Here is an 18,142-nt window from a genome sequence, read left to right on the forward strand (position 1 = left end):
CACACTGCCGAGGATTGATTGAAATAAATAAAACAGATTTACAATTTTCATACTTGGGAAGCAGAGAGCTGGAAAGGAAGAGAAGCGAGGGAGCCGTGGGGGGGAGGATACAGTGAAACTCTGGAGCTTTCTGAACTTCGGAGGGGAGGCCACTCCCTCCTCCCCTAGTCTCATGTTATAGGCCGAGAAAGCTGCTCTCTCTTTAAATTTCTAAAGGATCCCAGCTGTTGGGCAGGGACAAGGCAGGGAGGGCCCTTTCCGGTGGGAATGGCTCTGGGCCCCTGTGTTCGCTGTACTTGACATTAGGCTGTACTTCAGAGTTATGGCTGTGAGGCTCCAGGTGTCTCCCAGGAAAGCCCGTGTCCCATTGGCCTTGGACCACTGAGGGGACGTGGACACCAGCTAGCGGCCAAAGGAGAGAGGAAGTGAGGGCCTGGCCCTCCATGCACGTGTTGGCCTGGTCAGGGCACGCGTGGCTGGGGATGGAAACGAAGAAAGGAGACTCAGGCTAGAGGGAGAAGGTGGGCCCTCTGGGGAAATGATCCGGCCCTGCTGTCCAGGATGCCTAGACGAGGGGCGCCTGAAGTGTGCCATGCACCTTTTCTCACCTGCCGTGCACGCAGCCCAGGCAGGGGGAGGGCAGGGCTCAGAGCCACTGGGCAGGTCTTGGCTTCCACACTGAGACTCGGCCTTCCCCAGCCTGGTCCAGGTCCCTAGAAAAGAAGAAGCGGCGTGTGGCCCCTTTCCCACGCCAGGACCGAGCAGAGGACAGCACCAGGCTCCCTGGTGGCCCGGTGGGGCTGGCCTCTGCCCGTGCCTTCCCCCGTGAGGCAGCCTCCTCCGGCCCAGCCTGGGCCACATGGCCTCGGGGCATGGCCGGCCCTCTCCAAGCCTCCTGCCAGGCAGCTGATGTCTTCCTCCCGCTCTGGCCCACATGTCACCTGAAGCAAGGGCCGTGGGTGGGTACCAGGCTGGGGACAGGAGAACACCTCCCACCGTGGCCACCACCGAGGCCAGTGGCCTTTCAGGGACAGTCTGGTGGATGCTTGGCCAGTGTTTGTGGTTGAAGGGACAGTGACACGAAGCTCACACCAGCCCAGCAAGTGTGGTGTGGCCACTTCCAGGCAGGCACTGCCCCAGAGTGCCTTCCTTGGCCCCAGCAAGTGTCTTGGCCTTTTGAGGCCGCCCCAAAGAAGGCTTCTCCGTGCATTAGGGAAAGTGGCGGTCCCCCTCTTGCGTCCCGGGGGCTTCAGAGCTGACCGAAGGCAGATTGCTCCTCTGAGAGCTCCTGGTATGTGACAGAGGGACCAAAGAGAGCTCTTCCCTCCCCAGCCTGAACCCAGACCCAGAGCACGGGAACGGCTGTCCAGGCAGCAGCGGGCGGCTGGAGGAGAGGGAGGCAGAGCCCTATGCGCAGGGCCTCACGGCCACACGCCATGGGCCACCTTGGGGCCCACGCATGTGGACCCCGGCCCTAAGGTGGGCCTCCAGGTTGTGCCCCCCCCCCAGACCCCATCCAAGTTCCCTCCCACCCCACCTCTGCCTTGTCCCCAAGTATTTTCCAAGCTACTGTCTCATGATGAATAGCACTTTAATATGGGTATTAAAAAATATGGGCAAATGTTTAATGCTTGCAAGCTGTGTTTCATTATTGATACTCTGCTTGAGAGCCCAGCAGGCAGCTCAAGCCGGGCGGGGGCTCAACAGAGAAGTGGTGACGCAGCAGCCCTGAGAGGCAGCCATCTGCCAGGCCCCCCCGGGCGGGGACAGCCCCCGTGCCCGCTCACGACAGGCACACCTAGGAGGCAAAGCGGGGAAAGGAACTTGGCTTCTGGGTCTGGACCCACCCTTCCTCGTGCCCTGGGCAGCTGTGTGACTGGGCCTCTCTGCCTGGGGGTACAGGCTTGTGTGAGGACTCGGGATGCCGCGGGAGGAGCCCGGGGCCCGGTGCAGGGAGACTGAGGCCACCTGTGTGGGTCGTGCCACAAACTCAGGGCTGAGTGAAAAGTGGGCCCCTTTCCTTCCTCCCCCACCTTCCAGATGCAGGAGGAAGAATCCTGCTCAGGTGTCCAGAGCTCGCAAGGTACAGCCCAGCCCACCGACCCAGACTCGCCTTCCCCTAAAATGCCCAGACGGTGCCCTGAGCCCGGTGACCACGTGCAGACGTGAGCCAGTGACCCTTCCATCACCCCTGAACTGCCCCAAGTGGACTCATGTAACACCCTCTGCACGGTGCCCGGCGTGTGCTTAGGGCTCCCCGGGAGCTAATACTTGATTATTTCTGCCTCCTGGAAGCTTCATGACCCAGCAGTCTGGAGGCGTCTTCCTCTTCTGCAGACTTACAGTGACCTTGGGATGAGACAGCAAAGGCCGGGTGAGGTGACAGGTGACCCCCACCGCCACCCCCCCGACTTCCTGACCCCTGCCGGTCCGCAGGGCTGAAGCCCCCTGCGATGGAGCCCTGTGAGCCGGTGCCGCAGGCCTCCAGGCTCTGTCCGGCGGCCGCCTGGGGCGGGAGAGACAGCCCCCCCCCCCAAGCAGGTGTCGCTGCGAACATCCAGAGCACAGCGGGCAGGGCAGGAAGGCTAGATGCCGCTTGTGGCCCCGCTGCCGTTCCCCCGTGGTCCCTCTTCCTGGCTCCTCCCCGGCCCTCCCCTCCTTTTCCCTCCCCTCCCGTGGTGGTTTAATTAGCGGTGCTCAGGGGGAGACCCCTTGGTGTGGTGTGTTGTGGCTGACCCTTCAGGCTGTCCTGGCGGCTTGGGCGTCTCCTGAGATCTCCCTGGACCGGGCAGCCAGGTCCTGGGTGATAGGCTGAAAATGTAGCGTCAGGGCAGCTGCTCTCTGCAGAGCAGGCTGGCACAGCATGCCGGGACACGCCCAGGAGCAGCTAAGGGATGTGATGGAATGGGGCAGAGGAACGTCTCCAGGTCTGTTCATGAAACCTTGGGTGGAGATCAGCGCAGCTCCTCCATGCGGTAATGTGCAAAAGTGATTCTTGGTATGAGGGACACGAGGGTCACAGGCAAGGCCCCGCCCTTTGCAGCACGTGTTCTGGTGGGAGAGCCAGCAGGGGACCTAGTAAACGAGTCCATCAACCAGATGACTCAGGTGATGAGAAACGCTTAGAAAGAAACAGGACTTCCCTTAGAAAGGGCTGGTGGCAGAGGGGTGTGCATGGACAGAGGCTTCCCCTGAGGCTGGGGTTGGAGCTGAGATCTCCATGTCTGGAGGGAGCCAGATGTGCGCTGGTCCCTGGGAGGAGCTGCCCAGGCCAGGGCAGAGGTCAGGAACAGAAGAAACGCAGGAGAGGCCTGCACATCGTGGGTAAAGGAGGACTCATAAGAGCTGAGGTTGGTGAGGAGCTGACCAGAAAGTGTGAGGGCCTGGAGGCTGTGGTCAGGAGCTGGGTTTATTTAGATCCAGCAGGAAGCCGCTGGGGAGGGCCATGCTCTGATTAGGACTTTTTAAGAAGCGCCCCAGTTGGTGCATGGGGGGTGAATTGGTGGCGTGAGAGGAGACACAGGAGACCAATTAGAAGCTGGCTTGGAATTGACCAGGCAAGAGAGGGCTGACCCTTGGCCCAGGGCAGGGCAGCTGAGATGGGCCAGGAGCCAGATGTGAGAGCCCCTGGGCTTGCTGGTACACTGGACAGAGGGGCCCAGAGGATCAAGGAGGACTCCTTGGTTTGGGCTGGAGCAGCTGGGTGGGCAGTGATGCCACTTCCTGAGGCCGCGGGGCACCGATGCCCCCGTGAAGGCTGGGGGCCCAGAGTCGAGGGAGAAACCAAGAGGTGTGCTTTGGCCCCGCTGAGTCTGGAGTGCCTGTCGGGCAGCCATGCAGGGCATCCACCAGGCAGGCGGTGTCCATCTAGAGCTCGTTGGGGGCTCAAGAGGCACGTGTGGGAGCCGCTGATCTAGAGACGGCTCTGAAGATTTCCATGGGACCAGACATGACCGCCAAGAGGCGCAGGCCAGGGAGAGAGCAGCCAGGAGAGCGCCGTGGTGGCAAGAGTATTTCCGGAATACTCTGCATCGCTGACCTTCCGTAGCTCCCCAGTGTTTCCGGGTTCTTAGGGACACCAGGAGGCCTTGGCGCCCGCCTCTGCTCATCGCCACCCCCTTGCCTCTCCCTCCGCACCCTCCTCAGCCATCCTCACGTGAGAGCACCACCCCCGCCCTTCAGCTGCTGCAGGTCCCCTCGGGCCTGTGGTCCCTGGAGAGCGCTGCCTGGCAGCAGCCTCAGCTGTTGGCCCCTGTCATGGAGACGGCAGCAGCTGCAGGCGACGGGCATTTGTGACCATTTGTCAGAATGCTCCCCTTCCTCCCCGGCCTGCCCTCCTGAAACATTTCTATCCCACAGCCCCGGAGATGGGGTCGTCTGGGGGTGGGAGGACCACGAGGGGACAGGAAGTGCCGCCTGGGCCCTGCCGAAGGGCCAGGCGTCCTCCTGGCAGCTGGCCCTCGTCCCCCACCCATGGTACCGACAAGGTACCCAACCAGGGGTCCCATTTGCCACATACTGTGCACCCACACGAGTTGCCACTAGTCTTGATGACTGCCCTCTGAGTAGCCCCCATGGTGCAGGTAGATGTCAGCCCCATTCGGAGGTGGAGAAATTGTCACACAGACACACTGGGTCACACAGCTGGGCAGGGGCTCCAGGGCCCGGGCCCCTCCTCCACCCACACCAGGTGAGCAGGGGGGGCTCCCCCTACCCTCCCGCAACGATGGCAGGGCTTTCCCCACACCACCCGCGGCCCCATCCCCGCAACGGCTTTCTTTCCATTGCTCTGGTGGTTTCTTGCCCCAGCCTGCCGGTTGCAGCTGGGCCTAGGCTGGAGACGGCCTGCCTGCTGTTTGCACCTCATGATTTGGCCTCTCTGTTACCAAGTGCTCTGGGACTTTTTGGAGCCGGGTGTGGGGAAGAATCTTCTCCAGTCTGGCCCCAAGGCGTGGCTGGCGTTTGAAAGGAAACAGGAAGCCAGACCCTGATAACGCCGAGTTTAGTGTGAGTTCAGTGACCTGGGGTGGACATATTTCAGGCTCGTTGGCTCCAGATGGGGCTCATTTTGTCCAGCACCTGAGACCTTGAGGCCTCAGACCCATTGTCCCCACAAGCCTGAGGCCTGGTCTGTGGATGCGTCCCTGGAGCAGAGACCAGGAGGAGATGGGGAAGGGGTGCCATGCTGACACCGGTCCCCAACAGGCAGGGCTCGGGGGCCACACCCCACCCTCCTTACCAACCACTTGCCAGCTCCTTGGTTTGCTCTTCTTAGTTTCAGGAGCCTTAGGATCCTTAAACTCCCAGCAGGAAGGCCTGCTCATCCCCTCAAGGCCAGGACTCTGTGGGCAAGTGGCAAACTAGGGAGGTCAACAGGCTTCCCTGAGGCTTGTCCTTGATACCTGCCTGTCACTGTGGACATCACCTTGGCCCAGGGACCCTGGGAAAACTGCTTTCCTCCTCCATTCTCTGGGTTCCCTGTTTTCCCTTTTACAAAATGGAGACTCCTTTTCACAAAGCCCAAGACTTATCCCCCCCCCAAGACTCTTATTAGAGGAGAGATAGTGGGAAGAAGTGGCCCTAAGTAATCCCGTGACCTTGGCCAAGTCACTTGGCCTCCCCACCAGAGTTTCATTATCGGAACAGCGAAGGTAAAACTCAGGGTTGCCTTAGGGTTTGTTCATCCCACGAGCACCTGCTGAGCCCCTGCTACGTGCAGGCACCACTCCAGGTGTGGGTGGCACCATGAACAGCCCGAACAAGCTCCTGACCCAGGGGCCCTCACGGGGGGCGGGAGGGGCGCCATCCACGGATGACCAGAATGCGTATTTGTCACGTGAAGATAATCTCTAGCCAGGAAAGGACGCAGAGCACCTTGGCGCACATGGGGAGGCGTTGCTATGCTATGTGGGAGATCAGAAAGATACCTCAGGGCTCCTGGGGCTACACTGGTAGCCAGAGGCCCCGCTGCTTCTCTCGGGATTCCACTTCCTGGCCTGGGGTGGGTGGTGGGGGGATAGATGGAGCCCGTGGGGCTCTGGAGTTGCCGAGAGGTGTGGAGCCAGGTCCGCTGGGAGCAGCCCCCAGAGCCAGGGTCCCACAGCAGGCCCAGGAAAGAGCAGGTTTCCTCAGGAACTGCTGAGGAAGACCAAGGAGAGGGCTCCGAGGCTGAGGCCCACAGGTCTCCAGAGCCTCCGCTCGGCCCGTTTTCCAGGCAGCTCTGCCTCCTGCTGAACGCGGAGAACATCTTCCACTCGATGGCGGACATCCTGCTCCGGGAGGAGGACCTCAAGTTCGCCTCGACCATGGTCCACACCCTCAACACCATCCTGCTGACCTCCACTGAGCTCTTCCAGCTGCGAAACCAGCTGAAGGACCTGAAGACCCCGGTACTCCTCGCCCACGGGCCCCAGCCTGGTGTCGTCTGCGTGCCCGCGGGCGCGGCCATGCCAGCCCACCCCTCGTTACCCGGAGGTTGGCGGGGAGGAGACGAGGATGTGACCCAAGGTCTCCCTGGTCCTCTGTCAGACAGGGGTCCGCCTGGGTTGGCTGCGTGTCAGTGCCAGCCGTGGGAGGGAGTCACGGCGGGTTTCCTTGGAACTACCCGCTCTGGAGGTCTCTGCCCGCGGAAGACTCCAGGCCCTGCTCCAGGTCCACGTGCCCTCCCTGACACCCCGCCCCCCACCAGCACGGCCTCCTCACACACGGGGTAGGTTGGGTTCCGAGCCCGCCTAGCGGGACCCGGCAGGGGCAGACCTGCCGGGCCGTGTCACCCAGGCAGGGTCAGGCCTCTGGATGGCGACCCCGCGGGGGATCCGGGGTCGTTGCCCTCCTCACCTTCCTCCTTGGCCAGGACCCCTCTCTCCCACAGAGGGCCACGTCTGTCTTACAGGATGCCCTGTGTAAGGCAGGCTGTGTCACAGTAATGCCTGGCCCGGGCTTTCGGTGAGGACCCGCCAGGGCTGGTCAGAGAGAGCAGGGTGGCGCTCACCGTTCTACCGAACGGCTCTGGGGGCCGCGGGTCAAAGGCCTCGCTCGGCCCAAAGGAGGGGGGCTGAGCTGCAGAGGGCCCCCGGGGGTAGCCACCATCCTGGACGTGCTGGCAGCTCCAGGGGTTTCATCTGGGCTGTGGCCGCCACCTTCCCAGCTCAGACCCTGCCTCGGCCCTCTCTCAGGGAGTCTCCGAGCTCCGAGACGTCCAAGCCTGCGCCTGAGGGCATCTGGGGCCAGAGCCACTGCGAATGACCCAGGCCACACCCCTGCCTTCTTCCTGTGGTTCCTTCCAGACGTTCGCAGAGGCCTAAAGAATGTTCCTCAGGGCCGGGGCTCTCGAGTGTGGGCTCAGCTCCTGGGCTGGTTCCCGAGTGCAAGGTGGGCTGCAGAGGAGGGAAGAGATGGCATCTGAGGACGGCAGGAGGGCACTGCCGGCGAGAGCCTGGGCCCTGAGGAAGCTTCCTCCCCGCCCCCCTCCGGCCACAGCCCCTGCCAGCCCCACAGGCTCCGGGACCGCAGAGCTGTGGAGAGGACGATTACTGTTGTTTGCCGAGGGCAGAAACACCAGCACAAAGGCCGGGCTCACTCCCGAGCAGGCCCTCGCAGCCATGACCACGTGGCTCTGGGGAGTAATGACAGGGTCTGAGGAGGAGCTGTCAGCGTTTCCTTTGTGACAGCTCGTTCCCAGCTGGGCTCCCTGGCGCTCTGAGAGGGGCCCTGAGTCTGGGCCGGGCACCCGCGGGGAAGGAGCTGGGGGGCTCCGTTAACTGCTCACCCCTCTCCCCCCTCAGGAGAGCCAGAACCTGTTCTGCTGCCTGTACCGCTCCTGGTGCCACAACCCAGTCACCACGGTGTCCCTCTGCTTCCTCACCCAGAACTACCGGCACGCCTACGACCTCATCCAGAAGTTGTATCCTTCACTCACTGTTCTTCCAGCCCAGCCTCTGAGGGACAGGTGGGGGCCGGGCGCTCCCTTCCCGCCCACGCGGTGGCCCGACGGCCACCCTCCTGCCCTGACCCTACGCCCCGCCTCCGGGCCTTGGGACATCAGGACCCGTGAGGGCACAGTGAGGGGTGGATCCGAGTAAACAGGGCCATCTAGGGCCTCGTAGAGGGGAGCTGGCCCTGGAGAAGCTTTGTGAGCTGGGGATCAGGGATGGGTGCTTACCTAGGTAAGGGGTGCCCCGAGGAAGAGGCAGGGTGCCCTCTGCCCGGTGCTGGGGCAGGCTGGGGAGAGAAGGCCCGGGAGCAGGGGGGCTGCCGGGCCGCAGCAGGCCGGTAGGTGAGGAGCTCGGGACCTTTGGGGGCCACAGAGCCAGGGCCCGGCAGAGGACACGGCAGGGAGAAGCAGGCCGGAGGGGAGGCCTCAGGGGGAGGGAGCGCCCCTCAGGGCCTGCCTCGGAGAAAGGCATCCATGGTTGGCTTTTGTTTGAAACACCGTGAAGCCATCCAGCTTCCTCTGTGAACGCCTGGCATGTGACCCGGATTGGACAGACATTTAGGATGCAAAATTGGTCTCCTTCCCTGATGGGCCAGGAGTTGGGGGGTAAGGAAAGAGGGGCCCTGAGGCGCCGCCACTGAGGGTCAGCTGTGGCCTCGCCTGGCTCCCTCAGGGTGCCCGCTCGCCTGCAAACTACGATTTGCTCCTCTCAGCCACTGGTGTGACCCGAGGACTGCAGGCCCCAGGCTTGCAGCAGCCCTGACCTTGGCCCTGCTGACAGACATTCACTCAGTCAGGAACAGGGGCCTTTCCTGCCCAGCCCTCCCCCATAGGCTGCAGGGCAGTGATGAGAGCCTTTCCGGGCCTGGAGGGCACAGAGGAGAGAGCTGCCAGAGCAGAGCCCGAGGGCCGTGCAGGCAGGGGGACAGAAAGGCAGGGGGACAATAGGCTGCTGTCCTTTGTGTCCTGATCCTGCTCAGGTGGAAACACGCTCTGTGCCTGGAAGCCAGGGCCCAGTGGAAGGTGTGCTCTGTGCCGCTGGGCCGAACCCCTAGGGCCCAGCTCCCCAGCTGCCCCCGCCCCCAGGGAGGCGGCTTCCCTGGCCAGTGGCCCCACTTCCCTTGACCCACCCACCCAGCGGGGACCTGGAGGTCACTGTGGATTTCCTCACGGAGGTAGACAAGCTGGTGCAGCTGATCGAGTGCCCCATCTTCACATGTGAGCGCCCTGTCTCTGGCCTCTGACGGCCTGGAGGGAGGTGGGAGGGAGCCAAGCTCAGAGAGCAGCTCTTGGCTGTCACTGGGGAGGGAGCAAGAACAGTCACCCCAGGGATGCTTCTAGAATGTCAGGACCGTAAGGATGAGGATGACAGGGCTGAGGAGGTACAGAGCCCGTGCGCCTTAAGGCGGGGCTCGACACAGGCCGGCGCTGACAGCAAAACCCACCTGAAGAATAGTGTCACCTCTTGCCTGGGCGAACTGGAGCAGTGCCTTCGGGGTGCAGGTGGAGCCGCCGTCCCAGAGCTGTCCCCGGCCACCCCTCTGAGCACGCGGCCCTCTGCCGTGGCTCTTGGAAGCTGGGGGCACCCTGGGCCTACCCGCAGGTTGCTCCCTTGTGCCCAGGAGCCACCCCCTCGTCCCTCTGCAAAGCAGAGCTGGCGCTTGCCGGGAGCTGATGGGCAGGAGCTGCTTGATTGTAACACCCGGGCTGAATGTGCAAAGTGGCAGCTGGCTGGGGCGAGTGCAGCTCCTGGCGCCTCAACACATACAGTGCCCGCTCCCCAAGGCAGGCAAGTCTCTGAATGACGCGCGTGTACTTACGGCGTGGTAGCGAAGCCGGGAGGCAGCCCTGCCAGTGGCCACCCTCCTGCCGGGCTGGTCACCCAGGCCTCCTGCTGTGGTGGCACCCCCAATCTGCCCAGACCGAGCGCATCGGCCTTCACCCTAGAGCCCAAAGGCAAACCCAGGGGCCGAGGGGCCCCCTCCCATCCAAACAGAAGACAGCTTCTCCGAACAGCCAGCCATCACAGTAACAGATGCCCAGGGGACGCAAGAGCAGGAGGGAGACCCTGTTCCCAGGGCAGTGCATCGAAGCCTGTCCCAAATGGCCCCCTGGCCTGACATTTCCCTTCCCCAAAGGCCTCCCAGGGCAGCCTGGCACACACTCGCCTGGGGGCAGGTCCAGCCTGACCCTAGAGAAGCCACGAACACCTTCTCTCGAGGCCCAGGGCTTTGGTGCGGTGACCACAGCAGACGTCCCCTGGTCCCGCCCACCACCCATTCCAACCCTAGGTTGCCTAGACCCCCCTGATAGCTGGCTTGGCCCCGTCGCCCGGCTTACCCAGGGCCCAGGACTAGATTCAAAACAGGTCCCCGCCTCTTCTGGAGTCGCTGGGCCTGGGCACGACTGCCACCTGGGGTGAGGGGAGGGGCTGCTGTGAGAGGCGCCTGCTTCCTGGCTCACCCTGGCCCCCAAGGCCCCCGTCCAGCTGCTGGGGTGACATGGTCTCTCCAGAAGTTTGTGGTTTGTCCTCCACCAAGGATGCCTGAGACTGGGCCTCAGAGAAGGTAGAAACGAGTGAGGCTCCTGGAAGGGCTCAGAGGAGAGCCACGTGGGCCCGTTTATCTGGGACGGATGCTGGGCAAGACCCGGGTGTATCTCCCCGCCGTCTGGTGGGGGAGGCAGGGCTGGTATCTGACATGGATTTCCAAAAGCATCCACCAGACACTCATGGGCTTGATGTGTGTTTAGTCACACACCAAAGCGTTTTTCCATCCTGCCCTCCCTTAAAGCTGCCCTAATCCAGTCTTTCTCTCCAGCTCACCCTATTTATAGCTCTCTCGTGCTGGCACGTGCAGAGCAGACCGGGGAATCTGTTACGCTACGGGCCCCAAGCCCCCTCTTCTCCAGGGAGGCAGTGAGTGTGTCGGGGGAGGGGACCAGGCCTGGCAGCAGGTTGGGGGTCGCCAGGCTGAGGTGACTTGGGAACATCAGAGGGAAGGCAGGTGGGCAGGTCAGCAGAAAGAACAGTGAGACCGTGGGGACAGCTAAGACGCTGCAGGAGGAGAGGCAGGCCTGTCTGGCTGGGAGGAGCCCCGGCCACCAGGCTGGCCCTTTCCTGGCCAGGCGGAGGTGCCCCCAGAGCAGTGCCTGACCCCTGCCCTCTGCCCGCCCGCAGATCTGCGCCTGCAGCTGCTGGACGTGAAGAACAACCCGTACCTGATCAAGGCCCTGTACGGCCTGCTCATGCTGCTGCCCCAGAGCAGCGCCTTCCAGCTGCTCTCCCACCGGCTCCAGTGCGTGCCCAACCCCGAGCTGCTGCAGACCGGGTACGTGCCCAGCTCGTGGGGGCGGGGCTCTGCCAGCGAGCAGGGCCAGGGCCGGCCGGGCTGCCAGGGCCTGGCGAGCGGGGAGTTTTAAAGGGGCTACCAGGGCCCGGCATCACACCTCCTGCCACTGCGGACACTGTCCGCCCCGCAGCCACTTGCCCGTGGGTTTCCATATCAGAGCACCGGGCCGGGAGATTCTGGGAGCGTTTATGCCGTGGTAGGCAGTCGGAATACCTTCTCCCAGCAGTCAGGGTGGAGTTAAATCAAAAAACCCGAGAGCGTGCTGGTGTGACCCAAGCAGAGGCCCCTGGAGAGAAAGTCCAGAGGGGAGGAATTCGTGCCCCAGCTCAGACACTGCGTCCCAGGTGGTACATGGGCAAGAGAGCTACATAGGGTCCCTCCCGGGCCTCAGACAGCCCTCCCTTCCCATCTGTAGCAGAGGCTCAACCCTTGGCCGCTGAGTGACCCTGGCGCTGCTAGGACCCTCCCAATCTCCTCCTGACTGGAGTGGGAGGCAAGGGTGCCCCCGTGGCTACCCCGCTTGCGACCTGTCTGCGGGAAGCACGGGTCCCAGGCGCTCTTAGCGTGGAGAGGCCCAGCACGGCAGCCTCTGGGGAGGAGGGCTGCAGCCCCTCGGGGGCATCCAGGCTCCCACCCTGAACCCACTGCTGGCCCGATCCCCAGAGCCTGTTGGGTCATGTCTATATTTGGTAACCCTTGGAGGCTTCGCCTCATCCACAGGCATTTGGCATCAGAGATGGAAAATTTCACTTGTCGGGTCGCCATGGAAACAAGCAGAGCCACTGAGAAGATTTACGCTGGATGGAGCGCACCCAGCTTGCATCAGATGCCCTGTGTGTCTAGAATTCCCTCCCAAGCTGTTAGACCCCCTCGGCAGGCCTGGCGCCTCGCCCCCCGCCAAAGGTCTCGGGCCTTCGCCCTTGCGATGGATGCAGGCAGCCTTGAGATGGGCCTGCCCGGCACTCTGGGCCCCTGACCCGAGCCCCTGAGCCCTCCGTCTCCCAGGGTCTAGGCCACCCCCCCCCTCCCACCTGACCTGGTCTCTCCAGGGGCTGGGTGTGGGGCCCCTAATGGGCTGTCGGCCTCAGGCCGCTGGAGGGGCTGGGAGCCCCCAGCAGGTGTGGCCCCCAGGCCAAGGCCCAGCTCCTGCCCACCCTGCCCCTTTCCCCGGACAGCAGCGCTCAGGGCTGGAGGGCTAGTCCCTGTCCCAGCTGCTCGTGGTGCCCCCGGGTAATCCTCAGAAGAAGGCATTCAGCTCACTGAGTGTCCCAGCGGGGCGGGAGCAGCCGCAGAGTTAGGTGTGCGTTTTATTCCCTTGGCCGGAGCACCTCTATCTCCTGGGAGTCGGAAAGGCCCTGACGCCACACCTTGCTTTGCTGGCTTGGCCTCTGCTGGCCTTTCCAGTGCCCAGTGGGAGTTAGGGTCACCCTGGCAGCCACTTAGGAGGGAAGGTACAGCTGAAATTGAGAAGGAGGCGGGAACGGCTGCTTCCCTGTGACCTCTGGGCCAGGCCACAGCCCCTGTGCTGCCGAGGGCCAGTCCCTTCTCAGAGCTCCACCTGCTACATCTCCTCATACAGGAACATCCTGCGGAAAAGGAAGGCAGGCTCAGAGTAGTCGGACTCCTCCCTGCGCTCCCTAAGCCAGAACAGAGCAAGTCTGCAGAGGAAAGCTGGGGAAAATGAGGCTTTCCCCCAGATCTCCCATATGGTCAGAGTCAGGAAGTCTTGAGCCGAAGGGCTGAGGCCTCTGGGTCAGTGGATGGTTCGCAGGCCTGGACTAGGATCTGGTCCGAGCTCTGCTGCCGGATTTGCTCTGTGACCTCAGGCAAGCCCCATGCCCTCTCTGGGCCCTTGGTTTCTTCATCAGTAAGTGAGCATTCGGACTGAATGGATCCTTGAGGTTCCACCCAGTCTTCAAGGCTGTGGGTTCCCAGCCTTTCTTTGCAAGGACCTAGGAAGAGCTGTCATAGGAAAAGGCAGCGGAGCCTTGGGCAAGGAAGGGGGCCTCAGGAACAGCTGGGGGCAGGGTCAGGTTACAGGGTTGGGCACAGAGGGACAGCTCCCGCCCTGGAGAGGGGGCTTGAGGACAGTCTCAGCCCCGGGAGAGGCGGCAGCTGGAAGACAGCGTCAGGTTGCCGACAGGCCCGTGTGCCCGGAGCAGCTGGGAGAGTCTCTGCTCCTTGCCCATCCCGCCCCCCCTTCTGTGCACTCAGGGTGCCGGCAGGCCTAGGGAACCCTGGCCCTCCGCTTGGGCTTCTGGGCCACTCCCCAGGGACCGTCTCCTCAGTGAGGCAAGAGGGAGCCTCTGAAGGAGAAGCTGGTGACAGGTGCGTGGGTGCGGTGGCAGGAGAGAGGGCTGGCTTTGGGTTCTGGAACCTCAGCTCTGTGCTGCTGGCTGGGTGTCCCCTAGCCACTCACTGCCTGAGGGTTGCTGTAAACATACAGAGAACATGAAGGCCCGAGCAGTGGCCGTGTCCGCTGTGACTGGCAGGGAGAGGCCCAGCCTCAATGCTCAGCGGAGACCCCGTACCCATGGACATACGCCTCCCTGCTACCAAGACTTCAGGCCAGGAAGGGTCTGCCCAAAGGGACGCTGAGTCATGGGGCGGGGGGGAGGACTTCTTGCCTCCGTGAGGGCCCAGAGAGCAAGGTGTGGCCCACTCCTCCCGAGCCCTACCCTCACCTGGCCACATCACCCTGGATTTGTCATCCATTGCTGACATCTCCCGGGCAACCCCTAATCTCAGTTTCCCTCCTCTGGATCTAATGCAAAGAGGGTTGCGGAGAGGAGCGTACAGATCCGTGGGTGCCCAGCCTCAGACAACACACTTCAGGATCATCTCTGGCCTGCACACGTCTCCCCCTCTTCTGGCCTACATGGGCTGGGGTAGCATCTGGCCACCCCCTGGAGTTAGGGCTCCAAGCTCCGGGGTGTCCCTCAGCGTCCTCAGGAGGAGGAGTTGCTCTGTTGGGGAGCAGTAGCACCCGGGCCACAGGTTACTAGGACAGGGATGTCCCCTCCCCATTCCCAGGAGAGTTGAAAGCAGCAGCCAGAGCCCAGAATGGTGCCCGCAGTCTGGCCCCCTTGAGCGAGCCCCACCCAGCTCATTTTGATCTTTGTTGAATTTGCCTGAGTCCCAGCTCCAGAGGCAGGGCCTGAGGCCCAAGGAAGAAGCAGCCACGGCCACAATCCAAGGTGTTGTCAGGTGGGGTATCTTTAACAGGAAGGGAACAGGCTGAGTAGGGGTACAGGGGCCCACTTCCGGGCTCCAGATGGCATCCCAACCATGGGAAGAGTTCCCACTGCCCCTGGTCCTGGTGACTTGTCAGAGATGGCTTTCAGGCTCTGAGCATTGGTGGGCTGCGCCTTACCAGGAGCCAGGCTCGTTGGTGAGGGTTCCTTTTGGGTGAAGCACCGTTGTGATTCACCCAGATGGAATGAGCTTCTGGGCACCGGCTGGCCTTACCTCCAAGGGACAGAGTGTAGCCACAGTGGGCACCCATTGGGTACCTAGGCTGGGGCTGGGCATCAGGCCAAGTTCTTCATGTCAAGTAGGGAGGAATCCTCAGCCACCCTATGGGGTGGCTCCTGTGGCAGCACCCCCTTACAGAGGAGGACACTGAGTTACCTGCCCAAGGTCAGGTGTCTAGGGGGTGGTTGTGTTACAGTTGGGTCCAGGTCTGTCGAGCTCCTGTGCCCAGCTGCTGCCTGGACCTCTCCTGCCATATTGGGGTCTTTTCATGAACTCAAAGGGCCCAAGGATTCTCTGCTTAGCTGATCATCCCACAACCTTCATGAGATCCCTTACCAGGGCCACTAGGCCCCAGGGCCCGGAAGCAGATCCTTCCCAGCCCACAAAGATCTGCTTCCAGTGAGGCCAGCATGAGGGAGAAGCAGAGTCTTTTCTTGGGACTCTCTGCTGGGGTGATGATTAGGAATGGGACAGGGGCCCAAGTGGATCTAGTCCCCCGGGGCAAGCTAAACACTGGGCTTGAAGGGGACAGCAGGGCTAGCGCGTTGCCCAACTATAGGGAGCATCAGGCCCGCGGCAGTCACGCAGTGCACAAGCTGTGAGGCGGTGCAGAGCAACTGGGGAGGGTGCTCGCAAGAGGAGTTCCCGGAGGCATCAGCTGCCCAGTGGGGAGACCAGCTCTCCTTCCGCAGGGACAGAGGGTGACTGCAGGCCTCTGGGCCCCGACACTCAAAAACAGATGTCCTGCCAAGTTGAGGGCCAGTAGACTTCAGCCATCCCTGTGGTCCCCGGGCCTAGCCCTGCCCCAAAGAAAGGGCCAGGCTGCCTCCTCCCCCTTCTCCCTGGACCCTGTTCCAGGCCCCAGCTGGCTTCCTGGCTGGCTCCTAGCCCTGGCTTTCACCCCAAAGGGAGCCACTCATAAACAGGAAATGCTTCCCGATGTGATGCCTGCTCTGGGCACTGTTGCCAGCCCGCAGGCTGAAGGCCCTATCCAAGCAGCAGTGTTGACTGGTCCCACCAACTGTGGGGGAGGGCATGCTCACAGGGCTCCCTGCCCTTTGGGGCTGACTGCTGGGGAAGGGTCGTTGGGCCTGAGGTGGACAGACTCCCCGAGGTCGAGCTCCCCCAGCCTGTGGCCCTGCACCGACCCCACTGCCCTCCTGTGGCTGATGCTGACCCGCTCCAGCAGCCCCATCATGTGCTGAGACACTGACGCTGAGCCCTCCTGCTCCCTTTCCCCAGAGACGGTCTGAAGGCAGCCCCCAAGTCACAGAAAGCAGACTCCCCGAGCATCGACTACGCCGAGCTGCTGCAGCACTTTGAAAGGGTCCAGAAGAAGCACCTGGAAGTGAGGCACCAGCGGAGTGGGCGTGCGGATCACCTGGACCGGAGGGTTGTCCTCTGATAGGCCTGCCCTGGAGAAGGGCCCAAGGAGTGGCCCCGTGGAGCACTTGGGGTCTTCAGGCCCCCTCCCCTCAGAGCCCGAGGACCTGCCTCAGGGGCAGGGCTGGGCCTGGCCACGAGCGCGGGGCAGGGTAGGGGGCTGGAAGCTCTGTCCACCCAAGCTCCCCTCACAGGCCCTCCAGCGCAGTCAGCTGCACTCTGGCATTCCGACAGAGCTGGCTTCCCGCCAGGGTGAGGCCGCAGCCTCAGACGCCCCCATTTTCTGGAATCGGGTTCTTTCTAATGCCCTCTTGTAAAAGAGCTTGACCTCCCCAGCGCACCAGAGCTCTGGCCTCCTGTGGATGTGTGTGTACATATGTGTATACACATCTGTGCACACAGGGACCAGCACAGAGGTCCATATGAATGGCGCACCCTCTGCCCCAATAAAGAAACGCAACCCGTGCCCGGCCTGCTCCTTCCCGTGGGTGCCTGCCCCCGCCTGATGCTGCAGTTGCCCCAGGACCTTGCTGCCTGTCCTAGAGATTTGTTCTCATGGTGGTCCCAGGAGTGCTGGCTCTGCCAGGAGAGGCTGGTCGCTCTCTGCACACTCACCTGACTGGGGTGTGGGCCTTGGGCCCAGCCCTCACCTCTATAGAACCAGCCCCTTCTTCCTGGAGAGCACCGAGCACTGGCCTGGCCCCCTGAACCCTGCCTTCTCAGGCACCTAATCTGACTTTTCCATGCTGACAACACCCCGCCCGGCGGGCATGGGACATGTCCCCACTAGACAGATGAACTGCGTGAGCCTCAGGAGGTTCTGAATGAAGGGGCACACTGCAGAACATTCCAGGTCACTGGGGATGGAGGGGAAGGCCCAGACCAGGGCAGGGAGTTGGGCGGGGCAGGGGGTGGGCTTCCCACATCCCCACCCCTTGATTTGGCTAAATGAGTCTTAGCTCACCAAACCTATAAGCCAGAGTCCACCTGACCCCAGGCTTTGGGAAGCCTCAGATTGGCCTAATGATCTTCCAAGTGGCTCTTGTGGAATAGAAGAGAAGGATCTTGTGCGGGCTTTTCCCCAGAGCCCCAGCATAGGGCCAGGAGGGTGGGTTTCCCTGCCTGGAGTCTCCAGAACAGGATGACAGACTGAACTCGCCATGGCCAACGTACACACACATGCATCCTCATACGTGGGTACCCTGGCATCAGAGACTGGGGACAGTGGCCCACCTCTGTTCTGCTGGTCCCACACGGCACCAACCCGAGGAAAGAGGTTGCTTGAGGACCAGTACACCACCATCCCCAAAGGCCCGGCCTGGGGCACCCCATGCAGGTAGCATCAGTACTGGCACTGCTTGGAAAAGGAGCCAGAGAACTTCCGGAGGAGGGTCCAAACCCTTCTGTGCCGGGGGGAAAAAATGTTCCAAGGCGGGCGGCCTCCAGGGCACCGTGTGCCCCTGCTGAGTGTGGTGTACCCATCCCACGGGATGCGCCCCGAGGACCCCAGCCTGCCCCCCTCTTCTTAAAGCGCGGGAACACCCACCCCCGACACACACACACACACCCCCCACACGCACACCCCCCCCACACACACACACCCCCCACACACACACTGGCCAGAGACCAAAGGCTGGAGGGGGGTGGTGGTGTTAGGCACCTTCCCGGAGCGGGCACCCAACCACTGGTCCCACTCCCGCGATCAAGCCGGGCAGCCCCGCCCCGCCCCAGCGCCGCCCCCGAACCGCGGTGGCGCCTGCGCCTAACGGGCCCTCTAGCCCAACCAGTTTGGCCGCGCCGGGGCTCGGATTTCAAAGCCCGGGCTCCATTCCTGGTGAATGGGCCGGAGCTCACCCGGTCTTTCCCACAGACCCCTCCCGCCACGGCCCTGCCCCTCCCCTTGGCCCTCCCTCCGCGCGTCCACGTGACGTCCAAGCCTCGGCGGCTCGGATTACGGACGCCGCTCCAGTCCCCGCGCCGAGGCTGCGCCGCCAACTGCCCG

At 62.9% G+C, this 18,142-nt stretch overlaps 1 protein-coding gene and 1 long non-coding RNA gene across 6 annotated transcripts in view; one reads left to right on the forward strand and one right to left on the reverse strand.

Moving 5' to 3' along the window:
- LOC131744463 (protein VAC14 homolog) overlaps window positions 1-16,605 on the forward strand; it is a 93,809-nt gene extending 77,204 nt beyond the window's left edge. For 2 of the 3 annotated variants that reach the window (XM_059043930.2, XM_067019383.1), the window contains 5 exons: window positions 6,215-6,389; window positions 7,785-7,903; window positions 9,072-9,151; window positions 11,112-11,262; window positions 16,000-16,605. In XM_059043930.2, the coding sequence (XP_058899913.1) occupies window positions 6,215-6,389; window positions 7,785-7,903; window positions 9,072-9,151; window positions 11,112-11,262; window positions 16,000-16,162 (688 nt within the window). In that variant the 3' untranslated portion in view covers window positions 16,163-16,605. Of the gene's footprint in view, window positions 1-6,214; window positions 6,390-7,784; window positions 7,949-9,071; window positions 9,152-11,111; window positions 11,263-15,999 lie in introns of all 3 variants that reach the window. The other variant, XM_067019382.1, reaches the window with a different exon arrangement.
- LOC136793047 (uncharacterized) lies at window positions 4,905-10,492 on the reverse strand. Of its 3 annotated transcripts, none has more exons than XR_010837786.1 (4): window positions 10,274-10,492; window positions 5,928-7,376; window positions 5,240-5,342; window positions 4,905-5,144 (listed from the first exon to the last, which is right to left on the reverse strand). It is a non-coding gene; the product is annotated as an uncharacterized lncRNA (long non-coding RNA). The 3 variants fall into 3 exon arrangements; XR_010837787.1 differs by lacking the exon at window positions 10,274-10,492 and adding an exon at window positions 9,754-9,806; XR_010837788.1 differs by lacking the exon at window positions 10,274-10,492 and adding an exon at window positions 9,379-9,592.
- Window positions 16,606-18,142: the final 1,537 nt, after the last annotated feature.

Source organism: Kogia breviceps, chromosome 18, assembly GCF_026419965.1.
Source record: "Kogia breviceps isolate mKogBre1 chromosome 18, mKogBre1 haplotype 1, whole genome shotgun sequence".
NCBI lineage: Eukaryota > Metazoa > Chordata > Mammalia > Artiodactyla > Physeteridae > Kogia > Kogia breviceps.